The sequence below is a fragment of the Trichosurus vulpecula genome, chromosome 4 (assembly GCF_011100635.1).
Source record: "Trichosurus vulpecula isolate mTriVul1 chromosome 4, mTriVul1.pri, whole genome shotgun sequence".
In the NCBI taxonomy this organism is placed as follows: Eukaryota; Metazoa; Chordata; class Mammalia; order Diprotodontia; family Phalangeridae; genus Trichosurus; species Trichosurus vulpecula.
The window spans coordinates 299,133,684-299,151,190 of NC_050576.1; the positions used below are offsets into that span (position 1 = coordinate 299,133,684).

The 17,507-nt window shown below is 34.0% G+C and overlaps 1 protein-coding gene across 9 annotated transcripts in view; it reads right to left on the minus strand.

Moving 5' to 3' along the window:
- The window catches only part of ABI2 (abl interactor 2), a 111,953-nt gene that overhangs the window by 42,075 nt on the left and 52,371 nt on the right, over positions 1-17,507 (minus strand). For 2 of the 9 annotated variants that reach the window (XM_036754241.1, XM_036754232.1), the window contains 5 exons: positions 17,064-17,081; positions 8,427-8,524; positions 4,550-4,696; positions 3,633-3,757; positions 1,550-1,729 (listed from right to left, as the gene is read on the minus strand). In XM_036754241.1, coding sequence (XP_036610136.1) covers positions 1,550-1,729; positions 3,633-3,757; positions 4,550-4,696; positions 8,427-8,524; positions 17,064-17,081 — 568 coding nt within the window. The remainder of the gene's footprint in view (positions 1-1,549; positions 1,730-3,632; positions 3,758-4,549; positions 4,697-8,426; positions 8,525-17,063; positions 17,082-17,507) is intronic. The other 7 variants (XM_036754234.1, XM_036754236.1, XM_036754233.1 and 4 more) reach the window with 7 other exon arrangements.

Below are 17,507 nucleotides of genomic sequence, written 5' to 3' on the forward strand. Positions count from 1 at the left end.
ATTCTGGGGAACAATTTGGAACCATGCCTAAAGGACTATAAAACTGTGCATACTCTCTGATCCAACAATACTGATACTAGGTCTATACCCCAAAGAGATCAAATAAAAAGGAACAGGACAGGTGTATGTATGTATGTATATATCCACTCTTTTTGTGGTGGCAAAAAATTGGAAACTGAGGTGGGGTGGCCATCAATTGGGGAATGGCTAAGCAAGTTGTGGTATATGATTGTAATGGAATACTATTGTGCAATAAGACAAGACTAAGGAGATAGTTTCAACAAAACCTGGAAAGATTTGTATGAACTGACTCAAAGTGAGGTGAGCAGAACCAGGATAACAATGTACACATTAACAGCAATACTGTAAGGATAATCAATTGTGAAAGACTTAGCAACTCTGATCAATACAATGATCCACAACAATGCCAAAGGATTTGTGAGGAAAAATGCTATCCGCCTCCAGAGAAAGAACTGATGGACTCCGCGTGCAGATTGAAGCATATTTTTTTCCTCTTTATTTTTCTTGCTTTTTGGGGGGCAATATTTCATATGTATGATGGGCATTATATTTCTTATCTCGTCAATGAATGGGACAGTGGGAACAAAGAGGGAGAGATTTGGGAACTGATATTTTTTTTAAAAATTCAAACTAAAAAAAATAACCTACAATGCAGAAATAACAGGATTTCCTTATCTACCTATAATACAGATTTAAAAAGTCCTCAATACCTCTGTGCCATTCAGTGTTATCACGAATAGTCTTAAACTCTAAAAATCAATTTGTTGTTGACTGGAACAAAAATCTTCATTGTTCAAGTTACGATCCAGGTGAGACACTGCTCTAACTACAATAAAAATTCTAATGTGTAAGCTTATTAATTAAGAGATATGTTTAGTTTTCTGAACTGCTCAATACCATTTATAACTACAGGAATGATATTTTTTTAGTCTATAATCTAAGAAACCAAGACTAACAAAAAGGGTAAGCTCAAAGTAAAAAAAGAATTTCAAGACCAACTACAAATATATACAACATTTTCTTAATTTTAGACAGATATGGTCTAAAGTATCACAAGCTAAAATCCTCTGGTTCAATGATATAAACTTGGGGCAGCTAGGTGGCGCAGTGAGTAGGGCACTAGCCCTAGAGTCAGGAGGACCTGAGTTCAAATCCAGCCTCAGACACTTGATACATATACTAGCTGTGTGACCTTGGGTAAGTCACTTAACCCCAACTGCCCTGCCAAAAAACAAAACAAACAAAAAAAAATGATATAAACTTTACTATATGTAACAAAAATCTAATGGATATTCAAAAACAAAAGGTTCAAACTATACTTACTTCAATTTTTTTTTAAAATGTCACTAGTTATTTGTTAAAGTATTAGTTTGTCATTGTTGTTTAATAAAGTGCTAGCCTTAATGGGAAAAGTAGTTTTTCCTTCTCAATCTCTACCTACTTTCAAAACCCAACAGAGAATTATGCCTGTATACCAACAGCAGCCTGAAAGCAGGGTTCATCTGCCCCTGAAAGAGCAGACACTCACCTGTAGGTGGAGTGGAAGAAACAGAGGGAGTTGGAGAAGTGAAGCCATCAGCAAGGGGCTGAGCTCCCGCAGCAGCACCATCTGGGGCAGTGGAAGAGGGGACAGCAGCAGGAGCCAGAGGGGCAGGGGCAGGGGCAGAAGTGGCAGGAAGGGGAGGAGTGCCAGCTGAGCCAGCAGGGGCTAGGCAGAAAGAGGAGGAAGATGAAGCATTAATAACGCCATCACTGTAGCCAAGATTAGGAAAAAAAAAGCCTTTTGAGTTGTTAGTGTTAGGCATTCAGGCCTTATTACTAACCAAATGAATGCAAGAGTTGGAAAAAAGCAGCTCATGTTAAAGGATTGTTACATGTAAAGCAAATAAGTTAACATGCTTAGGGTACTGCTACAGACTTATAAATCCATAAAGAAAAAATAACTTACTTAAGACCTTTTTTACTTGAAAAACACAGATAAAGATAGGGACAAGGGGAGAGAGAAGAAAAAAAGAGATGGAGAGAAAAAAGGAGGAGAAGGAAACAGAGAGAGGGAGAGAGAAAAGGAAGGAAGGAAAGAAAGAGGATGATAGATAGGATTAGGACATACTTTTTTTGTTAGTTACAGGTGCTGAAAACAATTTATTTTTCTGAACCCCAGATTCCAAAATTCCATACAGCAGTGAAAAACAGAAGTACATAATGTCAACTTAAAAAAAAAAACCATGAAATTCTTCTTCCTAACTCTATATAAGATTACATTTGATCATGTTAATGCAATAAACTACAACAAATGGCCTTGTTATGTTACCCCGATGTCAATAAACTCCAGTTTTATCCTCCAGGACAAAATGCTCTGCTTGGCATTCAAAGCCCTCCACAATCAAGCTCCTTTCTACCTTTCCAGTCTTCTTACACTTTCCTCCTCAACATATACTTCTGTTCCATCTCATGGTCCTGACCATTCTCTGTGGCTGTCCTCCATGTGCGGAATGCTCTGTCTCCTCCACTCTGCCTACTGACCTCCCTGGCTTCCTTTAAGTCCCGGCTAAAATCCCATCTTCTACCTCTTTCCCTCTGTTAATTATTTTCTATTTCCCCTGTACATAAGCTTATTTGTAGTTATTTGTTTGCTTGTCTCTCCCATTAAGATTGTGAACTTCTTGAGGGCAGGGACTGTCTTTTGACTCTTTTTGCATCCCCAGTGCTTAGCATTATGTCTAGGACAGTAAACAATTAATAAATAACTAAATGTTTGACACTGGTACCCACTCATACTGCTTTTGTTCCATGCAATGGATATACATATAAAGTAAATATATAATATTCACAAAATAAATACAAGGTGGTTTGAGGAAGGAGTACACTAGCTGTTGACAGGGATCAGGAGAGAGGGAAAAGAGGAAGGAAGAAGGGAGGGGAGGAGGACAGGAAGAGAGAAAGGAGTGAAGGAAGATGGGAAGGATAAGAAAGGAAGGGAGGAGAATAGGAAGAGGAAAGGGAGGGTGAGAAGAAGTAGAGAAGGAAGAAAAACAATAATCCTATTGGCATATTTTTTGGTTCAGAGAAGAAGATGGGATACTTCACATAAAATATTCAGTTTCATAGGTCAAAGAAATTAATAGCCAAAAGTTTCTTCCTATCTATGCTGTAACAACCCAACTGTCAGTAGGCTATGCACGTAGAATTTTGTTTTGTTTTGTTTTTCCCAGTAAAGATAATATATTCACAGTGACAGACTTACTCAGTTGCAACTGTGCCCAATGTCATTCTTTTCCAAAATAAATAACTCGGGTTAGAGACACCATCTATAACCATGGAACAGAGCAAAGGTAGCTAACTACCCCTTTACATAAATGATACCTAAAGTCTTAGTCTTATTAGTACTGAGATAGAAGAAGAAGGGCACTTTCTAACCAATTATCACCAGATGTCCAAAACCACAGCAACAGGGGAAAAATAAAAAGAGAGTAAATATGTCATTACCACTTGTTAATTTTTTTCATGGAAAATTTTTTCCAGTATTTATTCAAGCCTGGTAAACAGTCCTGTATAAAAAGAGAGGAATTAGGCTTCAAAAAGGAAGAAATACAAATGAATTTTGGGTTTACCTGGAAAGACACTGGGAGGAGATGGAGTAGGGACAGCTATAGGAACCCCCACACTACCACTTCCACTGTTCTCGCGACTGCTGCTCCGGCTACTCGGATGGCTCCCTCCACTACTACCACTGCTGCTAAAGAAATCAGACCCACCAGAACATTAACATTGATGTAAAACAATAGGTAATCAGAATTTCGCAGAATACAGTAAGTTAAGTTTCTGAAATACATAGAGCTACTGGAAAAAAAAAGAGGTAAGAACCCCCCACTTTAATCTTTGTAACAACATCAACGCTGTAGTTTTATAAATATAGGAAAATGGAAAAAAAATCTAGGTTCGAGACAATTCCATTGTTCCTAATACTTTATTTTAAAAGTTCATGCCAAAAAAAAATCTGACAATGTTTAGATTGTCAACAAGATTCAATTTTAGAAATATACAGACATAACACTAGCTTTGTTATGCTAAATGTCATTAATACCTTTCCCAAAAAACCTCCATTTACAATGAAAATATATTTGATTAACTTTAATACAAAATCATGCCTTGGTGTGCTAGCCCACACTTAAGTTTTTACCAAGTATAGTTTTTCATCTGTAAAGTTCCACCAAAAAACAACTTGAAAAATTTTCAACATTTAACTTTTTGGTTCACAATCTTTTCTAAAGTCACCTAAGCTAACCTTCCCTCTGCACATTTAAACCTTACAGAAGTTGATAGTTTATTATCTGTTCTTATATGACTTCCTGATTGCTCAAAGTTGTATCAGAACGTCAGAAGAGGAAGGTGAGAGTAGATGTGGTTTAGTGGGAGTAAAGCAAGGAAAAGGGACTTGGTGTTTGGAATGAGAAAGATTTAACTGAAGTTATTTGAACAGATTATGGTACTATGGCCATCACATTTTGTGCTGAGGTAGAGAAAATACCTGTAAGTTCGATTTCTTTGATTCACAGAAGCTGTCCTCACAGGGCTCTGCTGCGAGGGAGCCATATTACGTGTTGGGCTAGGTACGTAATCATTTGGTACCACTGGAGGACGCACTGGCTCCAGTGTGCGATAGGGGGAGTGACGCCTACAAAAAGAAGAGCGTATGTATTGTGTAATTAGGCAAATTTAGGCATAACATTCAAAGATAGAGTTGCCAATAGTGAAGTACAAATTGTAATTAGATAGGAAAATGTGTGTTTTTACATCATCCAATCACCTCTTCTTCAGGTATCCCTCGCCTCCCACCTATCCGATTTAAATGGGTATGGTTTTATGCTTTTTAAAAGTTAAATATTATTTCTGTCTCCAGCTCTATTTCCCTCAGCTAATATAGCTTTCTTCGCATAGTTTACAAGAGTACTCACTTTACCTCGGAACACACACCAAAAAATGCCCCATTTCTTATTCCCATGTCTTCTAGTACCTACTTTTTATTTGGAAACTCAAAATGCTCTCTAAATACTAAATCAAGCTCTTACAAATGTCCCAAAGAACAGGCTATTGTTATTCTTCATGCCCTCCCCCCATACTACAGGTGTTTAAAAATCAGTGCATAACTAGTACTAGATTCTGGAACCCAATGATGTCCCCGCTGGGTGCTCAAAGAACCAATTTCCATATTGCTCATTTCCTTTTTAAAGAAAAGGAATATGTGCAAGTAATATTCAACTGTATCCATAAATATAAGATTCAAATTTTAATACTTAATATTTCTTTTGCTCTTCTATTTTTACAAATTTATATGCCTCTATTACCTTTCATTTCTGACCACTGATTATCCATTTCCCCCTTCCTTCATTTGGGGGCAAAGGGTAAGCTCTAAAACATTATCCCTCATCTCTTAATCCTCTTCCTTACTATTTCTGAGCTAGTAACATAGAGATGAGACTAGATTCTGTTAACATATCTTTTCTCGTTTTCCCCCCAAAATTCCCTGTAAAAGAACAGGGTTAAAGGGCTAGAGGATATGAAATAAGAACAGGATGAGATAAAACCAAAAAGTAGCTATTTAGTTCTCTTCTCTTTTAAATGTCCTGAATTACAAAATGACATAAGGAGATACAGAAGATATTCTAACAATGAAAAAATTAGAATCTTAGGATGTGAGTTCTAAAAAAAAACATCCCTCCCCTTGGGGTAGTAATACTCTTCCTAATTCACCTTTTACTTGAATTAATCTAAAACAATTAACAATAGGATGTCTCATTTTTACCATTCTATTGGGTCTACCTACTGACTAGCTGCTACAAACCTGCCAAATCCTGGGATGTTATGTTCCTTTCTTTCCTATCCCTTTCCCCCTTTTCTCTTGAGGATAGGGATGTACCATCTAAGAAACACCCTTTCTACTATACCATGCTGCCTTCTAAATTTGAGTCACAGTATCACGAAAACAATTATTTGCTTTACAAAGAAACTACTGGGTTCCTTTTAAGTATCAGTTCAGTTAATGCGTTTAGGTTTTTGTGTACAGCGTCTACATTTAAATATTTTATTTCTTTCATTTGGGAAACAGCAAGGGGGAAGGGAGACTGAAACTGCAGTGTTAGGACTACATATTGAAAATCACTTGGAAATGAAAATATCATCTCTGGAATTACAATGTAAATATATGTATAATGAGAAAATAGGTACATTAATTTAGATATAACTTTTCAGAAACAGGTGGATTGCATAAAACAAGTTACTGGAAAGGGAGAAGAAATTACAAGGAGAAGAATTACAAGATACAATGGATGTGTCTTTTAGAGTATGCCATATAAAAGTATGCTCTTCCAACCCTTTTCTAGTAGGGGTGACTGTATTAGGCCAACAAGCCAATCCTTTTCTCCCAACCTTTATACTCCCTTCCAAAAGGATGTTGGGAAGAGAAAGTTAATCAAACTGCCTGCTTTTGTTTCACTGAAGGGAAAGAGAGGTAGGGGTAGAGGAGTGACAAAATTAATATTGTAAAAGGAAGGAGGAGCAAGCAGAAAAACAAAAATGGTAGGGGGGTGGAAAGGGGAATAACAGTACTATGCAAGGAGAAGACAATGTTAACACTGTCACCAAATGCCTCTTTGAAGCACTGTAACTTGAAGCTCCAGGCAACCCTCAGAATTTCTACCAAAAAAATCCACCAAATTTTAGATAACTCATGTGTGTATACGTACATACATATACATATGTGTATATATATATATATGTATACACACATACATATAAAATTCTTCCTTAAAGTATGAAGGTAGTAGATAAATTTTACTCTATTAGAAACCAAAGTAGTTTGTAGTTTATATATTGTTTCTAACAAAATATTTTATTTAAAAAAAAAAAGAAGAGCTCTTATGCACTTTGCTGCATTACTTGAAGGACATAAAAGTATTCCATTTGAGGAAATTGGGAAGTCAAGTAAACAATTATTCAGGTCCCTGCCCAGTTGTGTTTTCTATTACCCTAATAGCTGCTTACATTTAGACAGAGCATTACACCTAACAAAGCTCAGTTTTGTTTCCCTTCTCTATTCTTCTCTGCAGTTCAGTTTCAGGTTCTAACTTTCAGCCCTTTTCTCTCCTGCTCTGGCTTGAATTCCCTTCTCCATCCCCCACTACCTTCTTTGCTAATACTAGCTAGACCTAGCTTTTACTTCTGTTTCTCCCAGGGGGCATACAAAAACTTTTCCTCCCACTTTATTACATTCCCTTTCCTGTTCTTTTTGTTGTCTCAGTACACTCTCTTCTCCATTGTTTTTTCTCATATCTAAGCTCAAGTCTCACCTGTTCTCAACTGTTTAAAAGCAGTTAATTAGGGGTTTTTTTTGGTGAGGGGGCCAAAAACAGAATTGCACCTTAGTCATTTTTAAGCACAATGTATAATGCCAATCTGAGACTTCAAAACACTATGGTTTTCTTCATTTTAAAAAAAATCCAATTCATTAGAATGTCTCTAAAAAGTAAATAGGTCAAATAATACCCCCATTTTACAGATGAAAAAACCGAATCACTGACTACCCAATAATTATGAATGAGTGACAGAGCTAAGATTATATAACCCTGGTATCCTCCCTCCCAGGTTCTATTATACTCACTGGAACACAACAAAAGCATTATCACAGTAAGCCAAGTTTTCATCATGATGTTACAGTAATAACAGGAGTTCTTAACCTAGAGTCTGTGAACTTGTTCTGTTTTATTTTTAATATTTTGATAACTGTATTTCAATGAAATTGATTTGATTTATAACACTATTTTATTTTATGAATTTAAAAAAATTATTCCTAGAAGGGGTCCATAGGCTTCACCACACTGCCAAGTATTCTTAACACAAAAGAAGGTTAAGAACCCCTAAAGCAGAAGAATGATAAATTTCTCCCTGAATGGGCCATTTTTTTCTGAAGTCTTATATATAGTCCATCTTCTACAGCTAAACATAAGTGCAATATGTGTACAGATTTAAGTTTACACAAAAATTTGGGTTACGCAAAGATTTTATCCAACTAAATATTGTAAGTTCAACTCAAATATGAGAAAGATGCCACAAACCTGAGAAAAAGTTTCCATCAAAATTCCAATGTAGTTTATGTAATAAACTCTAAGTCTACGCTAGTATTTTACCTGTATTTTATAAATGGATAGCAAAGAATACTAGGAAAATGCTTTTATTATCATCAAAATCTGCTTTCTGAGAAAGACAACTTACAGGACAGAAAAAAATCAGGGAGGAATTTTTTTTCTTCAGGTTCCATATCATGAGAATCATGTTTAAATAGGTACTGTTTTATTTTCACATATCACTTGAGCTACATGCTGTTTTATAATCATAAGTTACATACTCACCCAAGTGTTCCTTTGCCTGACATTGGTGGGCTGGGTGGTTTCTGAGTAGGTGGTGTTGTACGAGGCAGCCCACCCATCTTCATATTCTGTGTACTCACCTACATAAAAGAGTGAGTAAAACTCAACTTAACTTGTAAGCAGTGAAATATGTGGCACCTATGGAAAATATTGCTGTACAATTTAGGGGAATAGGGGAAGGACCAAATAGGAAAAAAAATTAGAGAGGCCATGCACTTCATATGCAATTTCTACTCTGCTATTATTCTAGAGTTGTACTCAAAGGACTCTTCCTTATTTGGGGTTTTCAAATGATCAATTACACATATAAAGACTGTATTTGCCATTAGGCCATCACACCAACAACAGATCACTGGCAAGACACATCTGATATATCATGCAACTACAATTCAAGAGGGATTGATTAGATTAAAATCTTGTCCCTAATACAGGATAACAATTTGAATAAATGTTTAAGCAGTTGCTTATTTTTAAAAAGCACTTTTAAAATAATAAAAAATAAGGTACATTCCCCCAAATAAAATGAAATATTCAGTGGCCTACATATATAATCTATTGTAACTTATAAATCTAAACTATAGCGGCATTATAGATTATACAGTATAACTTAGTATTTGGATAATAAATAGGTCAAGTTTAGATCACAGAAAGTTAATTGACTATCTAGTGACTTTATTAGAGTTCACTAATAAGAAAACTTCTGTAAACTTAGCTGTGACACACAGTAGCCTACTTTCAAAATAGTTGGACCAGGACTTGAGGTTTATTGTGTTAAAGCCAACAGTAAGCTCATCTCTGGCTACTTATTCCTAAAGGAGAAATTCATGCATGGAGGCACAGCACTCAACCAAAGCCTGCATAAGGCCCCAATCCCTATTCCATCCCTCACTGAAAACTGAAGTACCAGAGGAGGCAGGCAATCTGGAAGCACTGGGTTCCATCACAACTAAATCCACAGCCCCCAAAATTTGAACACCTGGCTACAGGTCTGAAATAAAAGGTACAAGGCCACTACGATTCAAGTCTAATATCAAGTTCTTTCCTACCACAACTTGATTAGATGCTTTGCTACCACAACTTGATGAGTTTTTATACCATCTGTATATCTAGTAGTATCTGAAAGTAACTACTAAACATTCCCTCTAGATAGAATATATGCATATGCACACGGATATTTTGTATAGCTATCTTCCAAAAATAATCAAGGAAGCATGTTCCCTTTCTAACCAGATTATGTATCCATGTTCAGTTTGTCCTTGTAGAGAATATTTGAAGCGCAAACTACAAGATATTAAGTTATAACAATGGAATCTATTTCAACATAAAATTTATCAGAGTTACTGCTAAAGATGAATATGAAAAGGAAAACAGATCCAAAAACTGTGTAGATTATTTGATCTGACGTTAAATATAACCTTGGTGTAAATAAAAAATCTTAATGTGCTAATGCTACTTGTGCTCACTTTTCTTAGTTGAGAGTCAATTTTATTTCACAAATATATAAAGCGCATATATTTTATTAAAAACAAAATACTTTTCATACATGAATGAAACAGTGAACAAGTTGTGGGGGATGTTAACACAGTCTTCAAAGGTAAATAACACCTTTCAAGATTTTAAAAAAATAAAGCTATAATTCTTCATGGTTGTTGTTGCCTTAAAAACAAAGGTAAAATGGAATATATTTTAGGTATTAATAAAATAAACTAAGTCTTGCTCTTCCCCTCATTAGTAATTAGAGGGTATAATAAACCATATTATTGAACTCATATTACAAAACAGTATATCTATACTGGAAGACAATTATAAGTTAAATGACCAAATTTAAAATTTTATTTTGTCATTTACTTTTATTTTACTGTTGCATTCTTTAATGAAGTCCTTTAAGCTCAACTTTAAGCAACATGAAACCCAAAGTTACTATAAAGAGATGAGGAATAAAAAGAGAGACACTAAACTACATTAATTTCATAGGAATTGGGAGAAAAAGGAGCAGGGAGAGAATAAAATGAGTGAAAGAGGCATTTTATTCTATATACGGGGCATATGAAACAATTTTTCCAGCTTGAAATTTTTCTTTATTTGGTTTTTAGAAACTAACGTGCTTCTTTAAATTGCAGTATCTTCTACATGTCATTTATCAAACCTGAATAAGCTACTTACCTGTCTGAGTTGTCCAAAAAAAAAATAATAAATCAGTATAAAGTTAAATTTGGTACTTATGTTTACACAGGTAAAATTAAATAAGTTATAAGATTTCCAGTATGTTAAGCTGTTTCTATGAGATTGGTTCATATATATATATGATGATTAACAAAATTTACAATTAAGGAATTCACGCAGAATTCCCAATTCTATCTGAATTTTATGCTTTCCCCAATGATAGCCACCTTTATGTTAAACTAAAATAGATTCAGAATTTAATCAATAAATCAAATACAAGTTTTGGAAATACTAACTTGTAAACACGCAATACAGAACACAAGTAGAAACCAAATACTGCATTTGAAAAGTCAGGTAAAAAAAGGAAATAAGGGATGACATTAATGTAACTTGAAAGGAAAATGCCTATGCCCTTTACCCAATACTTCAGTTAAAACACAGAGGGAGTTGCTGTTCATCATGCTGTGAGACTCCCCAGGTGCCTTACACCTAACCAGAGGATGAAATTGGGTGGATGTATGCTTAGAAAAAGAAGGGAGCAGGCAAATAGAGAAGACAGACCAATTGAGTAAGAAGGAAGAGTAGTTAAATGAAGATTTGGAAGAAGAGGAGCCATATGAGAAAGTGAAACAGATGTTATGAACTAAGAAAAAATGGGACAGCTAAACAGAGAAACAATGAGAGAGAAAGGCAGTAAGAACTTAAGAAGACACGACAGCTGTTCATTCAAATTTATAAGAATAAGAGCCATTCCCCAATGGGTATGTCTAGAAGTATTGCTGGGTCAAAGAATATATATACACATAGGTAGTTCTGAAAGGAAAAAAATCTAAGCTATCAATGGCCATCTGAAAAAAATGCTCTAAATCACAAATAGTCAGAGAAATATGAACTAAACAATTTTGAAGTACCACTTTACTCCCAACAGGTTGGCAAAGCTGACAAAAAGAGAAAATGACAAATGCTAGCAGGGCTCAGAGAAAACTGGTAGAATAATGCAAGATTCAGGCAACTGTGGATTGGTCCAAACATTCTGAAAAGCAATTTGGAGCTATGCTCAAAAGCTATTAAACTGTGCATACTCTTTGATCCAGCAATATTGTTACTAGGTTTATACTTCTAGGAGATCAAAGAAAGAAAAAGGACTCATGTACAAAAATATTTAAAACAGCTCTTTTTGTGGTGGCAAAGAAATAGAAACTGAGGAACCCTGTGGAATGACTGAACAAGTACCATAGAACATGAATGAGATGAAATATTATTGTGCTGTAAAGAAATGATGAAGGGCATGATTCAGAAAAACTTGGGAAGACTTATATGATTGATGCAAAATGAAGTGAGCAGAACCAGGAAAACAATTTATCTAATAACAATAATACTATAAAAGACAAATGTCTGAAAGACTTAGAAACTTAGACCAACATAACTGAACCAACCACAGTTCCAAAGGACTAGTAATGAAACATTCTATATATTCCAGACAGAGAGGTGACTGTCTCAGACAGCATATTGAAGCATTTTTTGAGAGGGGGAGGGGGAAAGATGGCTAATACAGGAATTTGTTTTGCTTGACCACGTATTTTTAATGGGTTTTGTTTTTCTTGGTTTTTCAACAAGGAAGAGAAGATTGGAGGGAAAGAATTCAGAACTGAAAATAAAACCAAAACGAATTTTTAAAATAAATTACATTTAACCTTTTACTTAATGAACATACTCTGAGAAAATCAGTTGATCCCTTCATAATCTGCCTCTGTTCTTAAGGGATCAACTTTGGTAAGAATTGCTGCTCAAAGGCAATGCAAGACCTAAGAGCATAAATGCTTCTAGTGGCCTCAAAACATTCTGTTTCTTTCCATTTAAATTAAAACATTGTTCTCACTCTCTTATCTTTTATCAAGGCTCTCACACCATGCTCTTATCCAAGAAGACACAGATGGCTGGAAGAGGGCATAGTCTTCCCCAGCAAAGAAGCTGGATCAGAAAGGAACAGGCCTGAAGTCTTCAGCAATATAATAACTAAGGACATCCTATGAGAAACAGAAACCCACAACAGTTCCTTGACGAGGGATATGCCCCAGGGAGACCAGAAGACCACAGGAGGTACACTGTAGCCTACCAGTGCTCTAAGTACAAACACACTAAGAGAGATGGAAGCCAGCAACAAGAGCACCAAACATTATGAAGAAATATTACGTATCAAGGAATGCCCAAAAAGTAAATTTAATAATAAAAAAAACTTCAGAACAACTATCAGTATAGCCTCAGAGAAAAAAATGGTTTGGACACAAGGACTATAAGAGTATGTGAAAGAAATGAAATTTTAAGGGGAACAAGAGCAGCAGAAGTAAGAACTGGTAGAAGAATAAATAGCTTAGAATAGAGAATAAGAAACCAATAGTGAGTTCCCTAAAAATTACAAAAGAACTCAGTAACTCCCTGAGACAACAAGAAATATTAGAATAAAGTCAAAAGACTGAAAAAAAGAAGAAAAGGTAGGTGTCTATCAAAAACAACTTGGCAAAATAGGGCAAGGAGTAATTTAGAAAGAAGATAAAATAAAAATGAAGTATTTACATTCTAATAACAGAAACAAAGAAAAATATCCCTTCACAATCATAATATCCTCAAGGGTCACAAATGAACTAGGAGTGTGTTCTTTTGGTTCAGCTGAAATGGTCTTAAGAGAGCAAATAAAATGGAAGGGAAAAGGAACAGACTAGACAAGAAAAGAGAAAGCAATGAGTATAATTTACTCTTTTCAAACAATTAGGGCATATTAGAAGGCAAGTATAAAAATACAGAGGGGGTAAATATCACATGATCTTCATTACTACCCCAATTCTTAAAAGAGAGGAAAACCAAATTGTCATCATAAAAATATGAAAAAGGAGAATTTACAACAAGTGAGAAGGAAATCATTAGACATCATTTTGGCCAACTCTATGCCAACAAAACTGATAACAAATGAGAAGTATGAATACTTACAAAAATATATCTAAAATTTTTTCTAAAAATAGGATAGTTAAAAAGGACAATCTCAGAAAAGAAATTAAATGAGTCATCAATGAACTCCCAAACAAAAAAGATACAGGACCAGATGGATTTACATGTAAAATCTACCAAACATGAAAATAAAAAATCAATTCCAGTATTGCATTGTTCACAAAAAAGGTGGGGGGGAATCCTTTAAAATTCATTAATGACACATATACAGAATGCATAAACCAGGGAGAACAAAGCAGAGAAAAGTCAACTAATCGTCCCAATGAATATCACATTAAAATATTGAATAAAATACATCACAAAGAGACTAAGCAACATATTAAAAAGATTACACACTATGACCAGATTTGCATTTTATTAAGAATGAATGGCTGGTTCAATATTAGGAAAAACAATAAACATAAAGGACTAATAACAAACTCAATTAAATAACAAAAACAACAAGGTTGCATTCTTTAGTTATTTTAATTGGAGTATCTTTTTCCATCTCCTCCTGTTGCCTGTTTTTGATAACATACAGATTGATGACTTGCACAGGATTATTTTTTTTATCTTGCTACTCTGCAGGTGTTACTGTTTCAGTTAATTTTAGTTGACTCTTTAGTGTTCTCTAAATAGGTCTGCTGTATCATCTGCAAAAAGCATTAATGTTCCTCCTTCTTGGCTTATGCTTATATCTACAATTTCTTTTTCTAGTCTTACTACTAGATTGCCATTTCTAGAACTATATCAAATAACAGTGATGATAATAGGCATCTTTCTTTACCCTTGATCTCTCTGGAATGGTTTCTCTATTACATATAATTCTCATTCTTGGTTTTATATCAATAATATTTACTCTGCTAAGGAAAAATATATTCATTCCTATGCTATTTAGTGGTGTGTGTGTGTGTGTGTGTGTGTGTGTGTGTGTGTTTTTTAGCAGATGGTTGTTTTTTTTTGTCAAAATCTTAAAAAAAACAGACTCAAATAATTGGAGGGATATTAATTACTTGTAACTAGGGCAAACTAACATAATAAAAATAATTATCATTCCTAAATTAATTTACAAATTCATTGCTATGCCAATAAAGCTATGAAAGGATCACTATAAAAAGCTAGATAAAAATAATTAAATTCATCTAGAGGCACAACAGATCAAGAATTTCAAAGGAAATCATGAAAACAAACAGAAAGAAAAAGAGCCTAACAGTACCTGATCTCTACAAAGTAATAAGTCTCAAACTATCTGAACTGGTTTAAAAATGGAAAAGTTGATCAGAATTGCAGATTAGGTATGCAAGATCCACAAGCAAAGGAACACAGTAGTATAATATTCAATAAACCCAATGACCTTAACTAGTGGGTAGCACTGTTCATGGGTTTATGAACTGATCAACAATTTTGGAAAAATATGTGGAGCTATGTTTCTCAAATTTACTAACTTGTACAGACCTTTTGACTCAATGATACCATTACTAGGCCTATTCCCCAAAGAGATCAAACAAAGAAGACAAAAATATTCAAAGCAATACTTTGTTGTAGCAGAGGACTGGAACCAAAGGGACTATCATATGAATGTAATGGGATATTATTTTAAGTTAATAAATAAAAAATGGAATGAATTAAGAAAACTTCAGAGATTTATATCTATTAATGATGAAGTGAAGTGAGCAGGAAAATACCACAGTATTAAAAAAGAAAAACAATTTTGAAAGACATAAGAATTCTGCAATAACCAACTACAACTCCAGAGGACAGATGATGAAGCATGTTTGTGCTTCCTGACAGAAAGATGATGGACTAGAAACGCAGATTGAGAAAATGGCTTCTTTTGTAATTTGTTTCAGCAGTATTTCAGTACTTAGATTTTTTTTTTTTTTGGAAAGAAATTTTAGATGAGTTGAAGAAATTGTACAATAGGATCTTGATAAAACATTTTTACTCTTCTTCATTTTTCCCCACTTATCTCCATTTTAACCTTTCCCTTCTCTTCTTCATTTTTTGTTCCATAAATTTATAAAATTATTTTATAATTTATAAATTTAAAAATCATAAGTTTAATTTTTAATTTAAATCATAATTTAAATTATAATTATAATTTATAAAATTATTTTTAGTTGATAATACAGTAGACAAGGAAATGAATTCAATTAACCCCTAAGATACTGCTATGAGAATCCTCTTACTACTATTAACTTTATAGGACTGGTCTATTTTAACCCTGAGTTTTCATGTCCTTAGAATTTGTTGTGAAAAATATTACTCTTTAGTAGAATGATGTAATTTTAAAGAAATCTTTGTGCAGGTTCAGTGAGTTTTATCACTTTACATAAGCCAAAGAAAAAATATACTCCATTACAGATCCTATTTTGTTTATAAGGAAAAACAACTTTGTATTTCTTTGAAAGTAAAACTTACTTTATAAACAGAATAGTGCAACTTTGTTCATATTTTCCCTCTCTTCCCCTTGATCCAAATCTCTGTTTTATCTGTCTACCTCATTTTCTTATTTGAGTTCCAACAAGAGAATTCTCTTTGGCATTATTTATGTCATACGGATCTCAGTATATAGTGTGAAGTCCCACTATATCAAACCTTTCTAGTCCTTTTATTTAGATGTAAAGACTCCTCCTAGCCTTTCAGTTTTTCCAGCAATTAAAAACTTTTTTTTTTCAATTAACTAACATCTGCCCTCTTTCCATCCCTTTATCTTTCCCTCTCTGGGGTTATGGGGTTAGGGCAGTGTGAAGCAGGCGGGATAAAAAAGCAACAAAAACCTAGCAACAAACACAGAGTCTCAATCTACATTTTGTTCAAAGTTTTTAGCACAGTGTGTGACATTATGAAATATTTATAACTTTTTATATTTTACATATCATGACTTTCAAGGCTCAAAAAGTTCCATTAAGAGAAGCTTTATTGAAATTAAGGAAATATAACTATTGTATCCATTAATGGGAAGTAAGACATTATTTCCCTCAAAAAAACTATGATACTGCAACTTTTAAAAAAACACACTTCAGTTTCATAAAATGTAAATATTTGAATATTTCACATTCATTAACAATAAATAGTGAAACACAGTCACAAAATATATAAAGCACACCGTATATAGGATAAAAAGAATATTACACAGGGGGAGGAATAAAACAAGATAAAGATCTCTACTGCAATGGTTGGTCCTATTGCAAATTCAAGAACAAAGCCCTCATTTTGTTAACATTCAACTAGCTTAATTTTTCAATGCTATATTTTAGAAAGTTATGTTTGTTGTAATTAAATGAATCATTACAAAATACCTACTCATCCAAAACAATGTAACAGTCTTCCCTACTACCCTGAAGACAAGATATAAAAGACATCACAGAGAAAAAGTGATTTCTTTAAAGGATCAGTGATGTATCTTTACTCCCCATATGTAACATTCTGTATAAGAATAAAGAATGGATATCCAGCCCTGGAATCTCTTACCTTAAATCTAAGCAACCACTTAATGCATAAATGGAGCAAATAAAAGAGGTAAGGAAAAAAAGCATTGAAAGGTTAGTTGGAACTTCAGGATATGAAGAGAAAGGAAAAAAGAAAGAAAAACAAAGTTAAGCATTCAGCATTAACAAAATAATGTTTCAATAGATCATAGAAAGAGTGGTTTAAAGCAGAATGTGTCATGAACAGGAGATTTTAAAAGATGAAACGATTTAAAAGACACTGCTTCATTCAAAACTTAAAAGTACTTAAGTACATACAAGTCCCCAAACTAATAGACTCACAAGTGAAAATTCTGGAGTCCTATAGCACTAACACTCTATTTAGAGAATAAAAACAAGAAATGAAAAGAAATCACATCTTTTTCACTGAAATTGTGAAGCACAAATTCATTGTTTTATGTTCTGTGTCTTTTCATTATTAAAATTA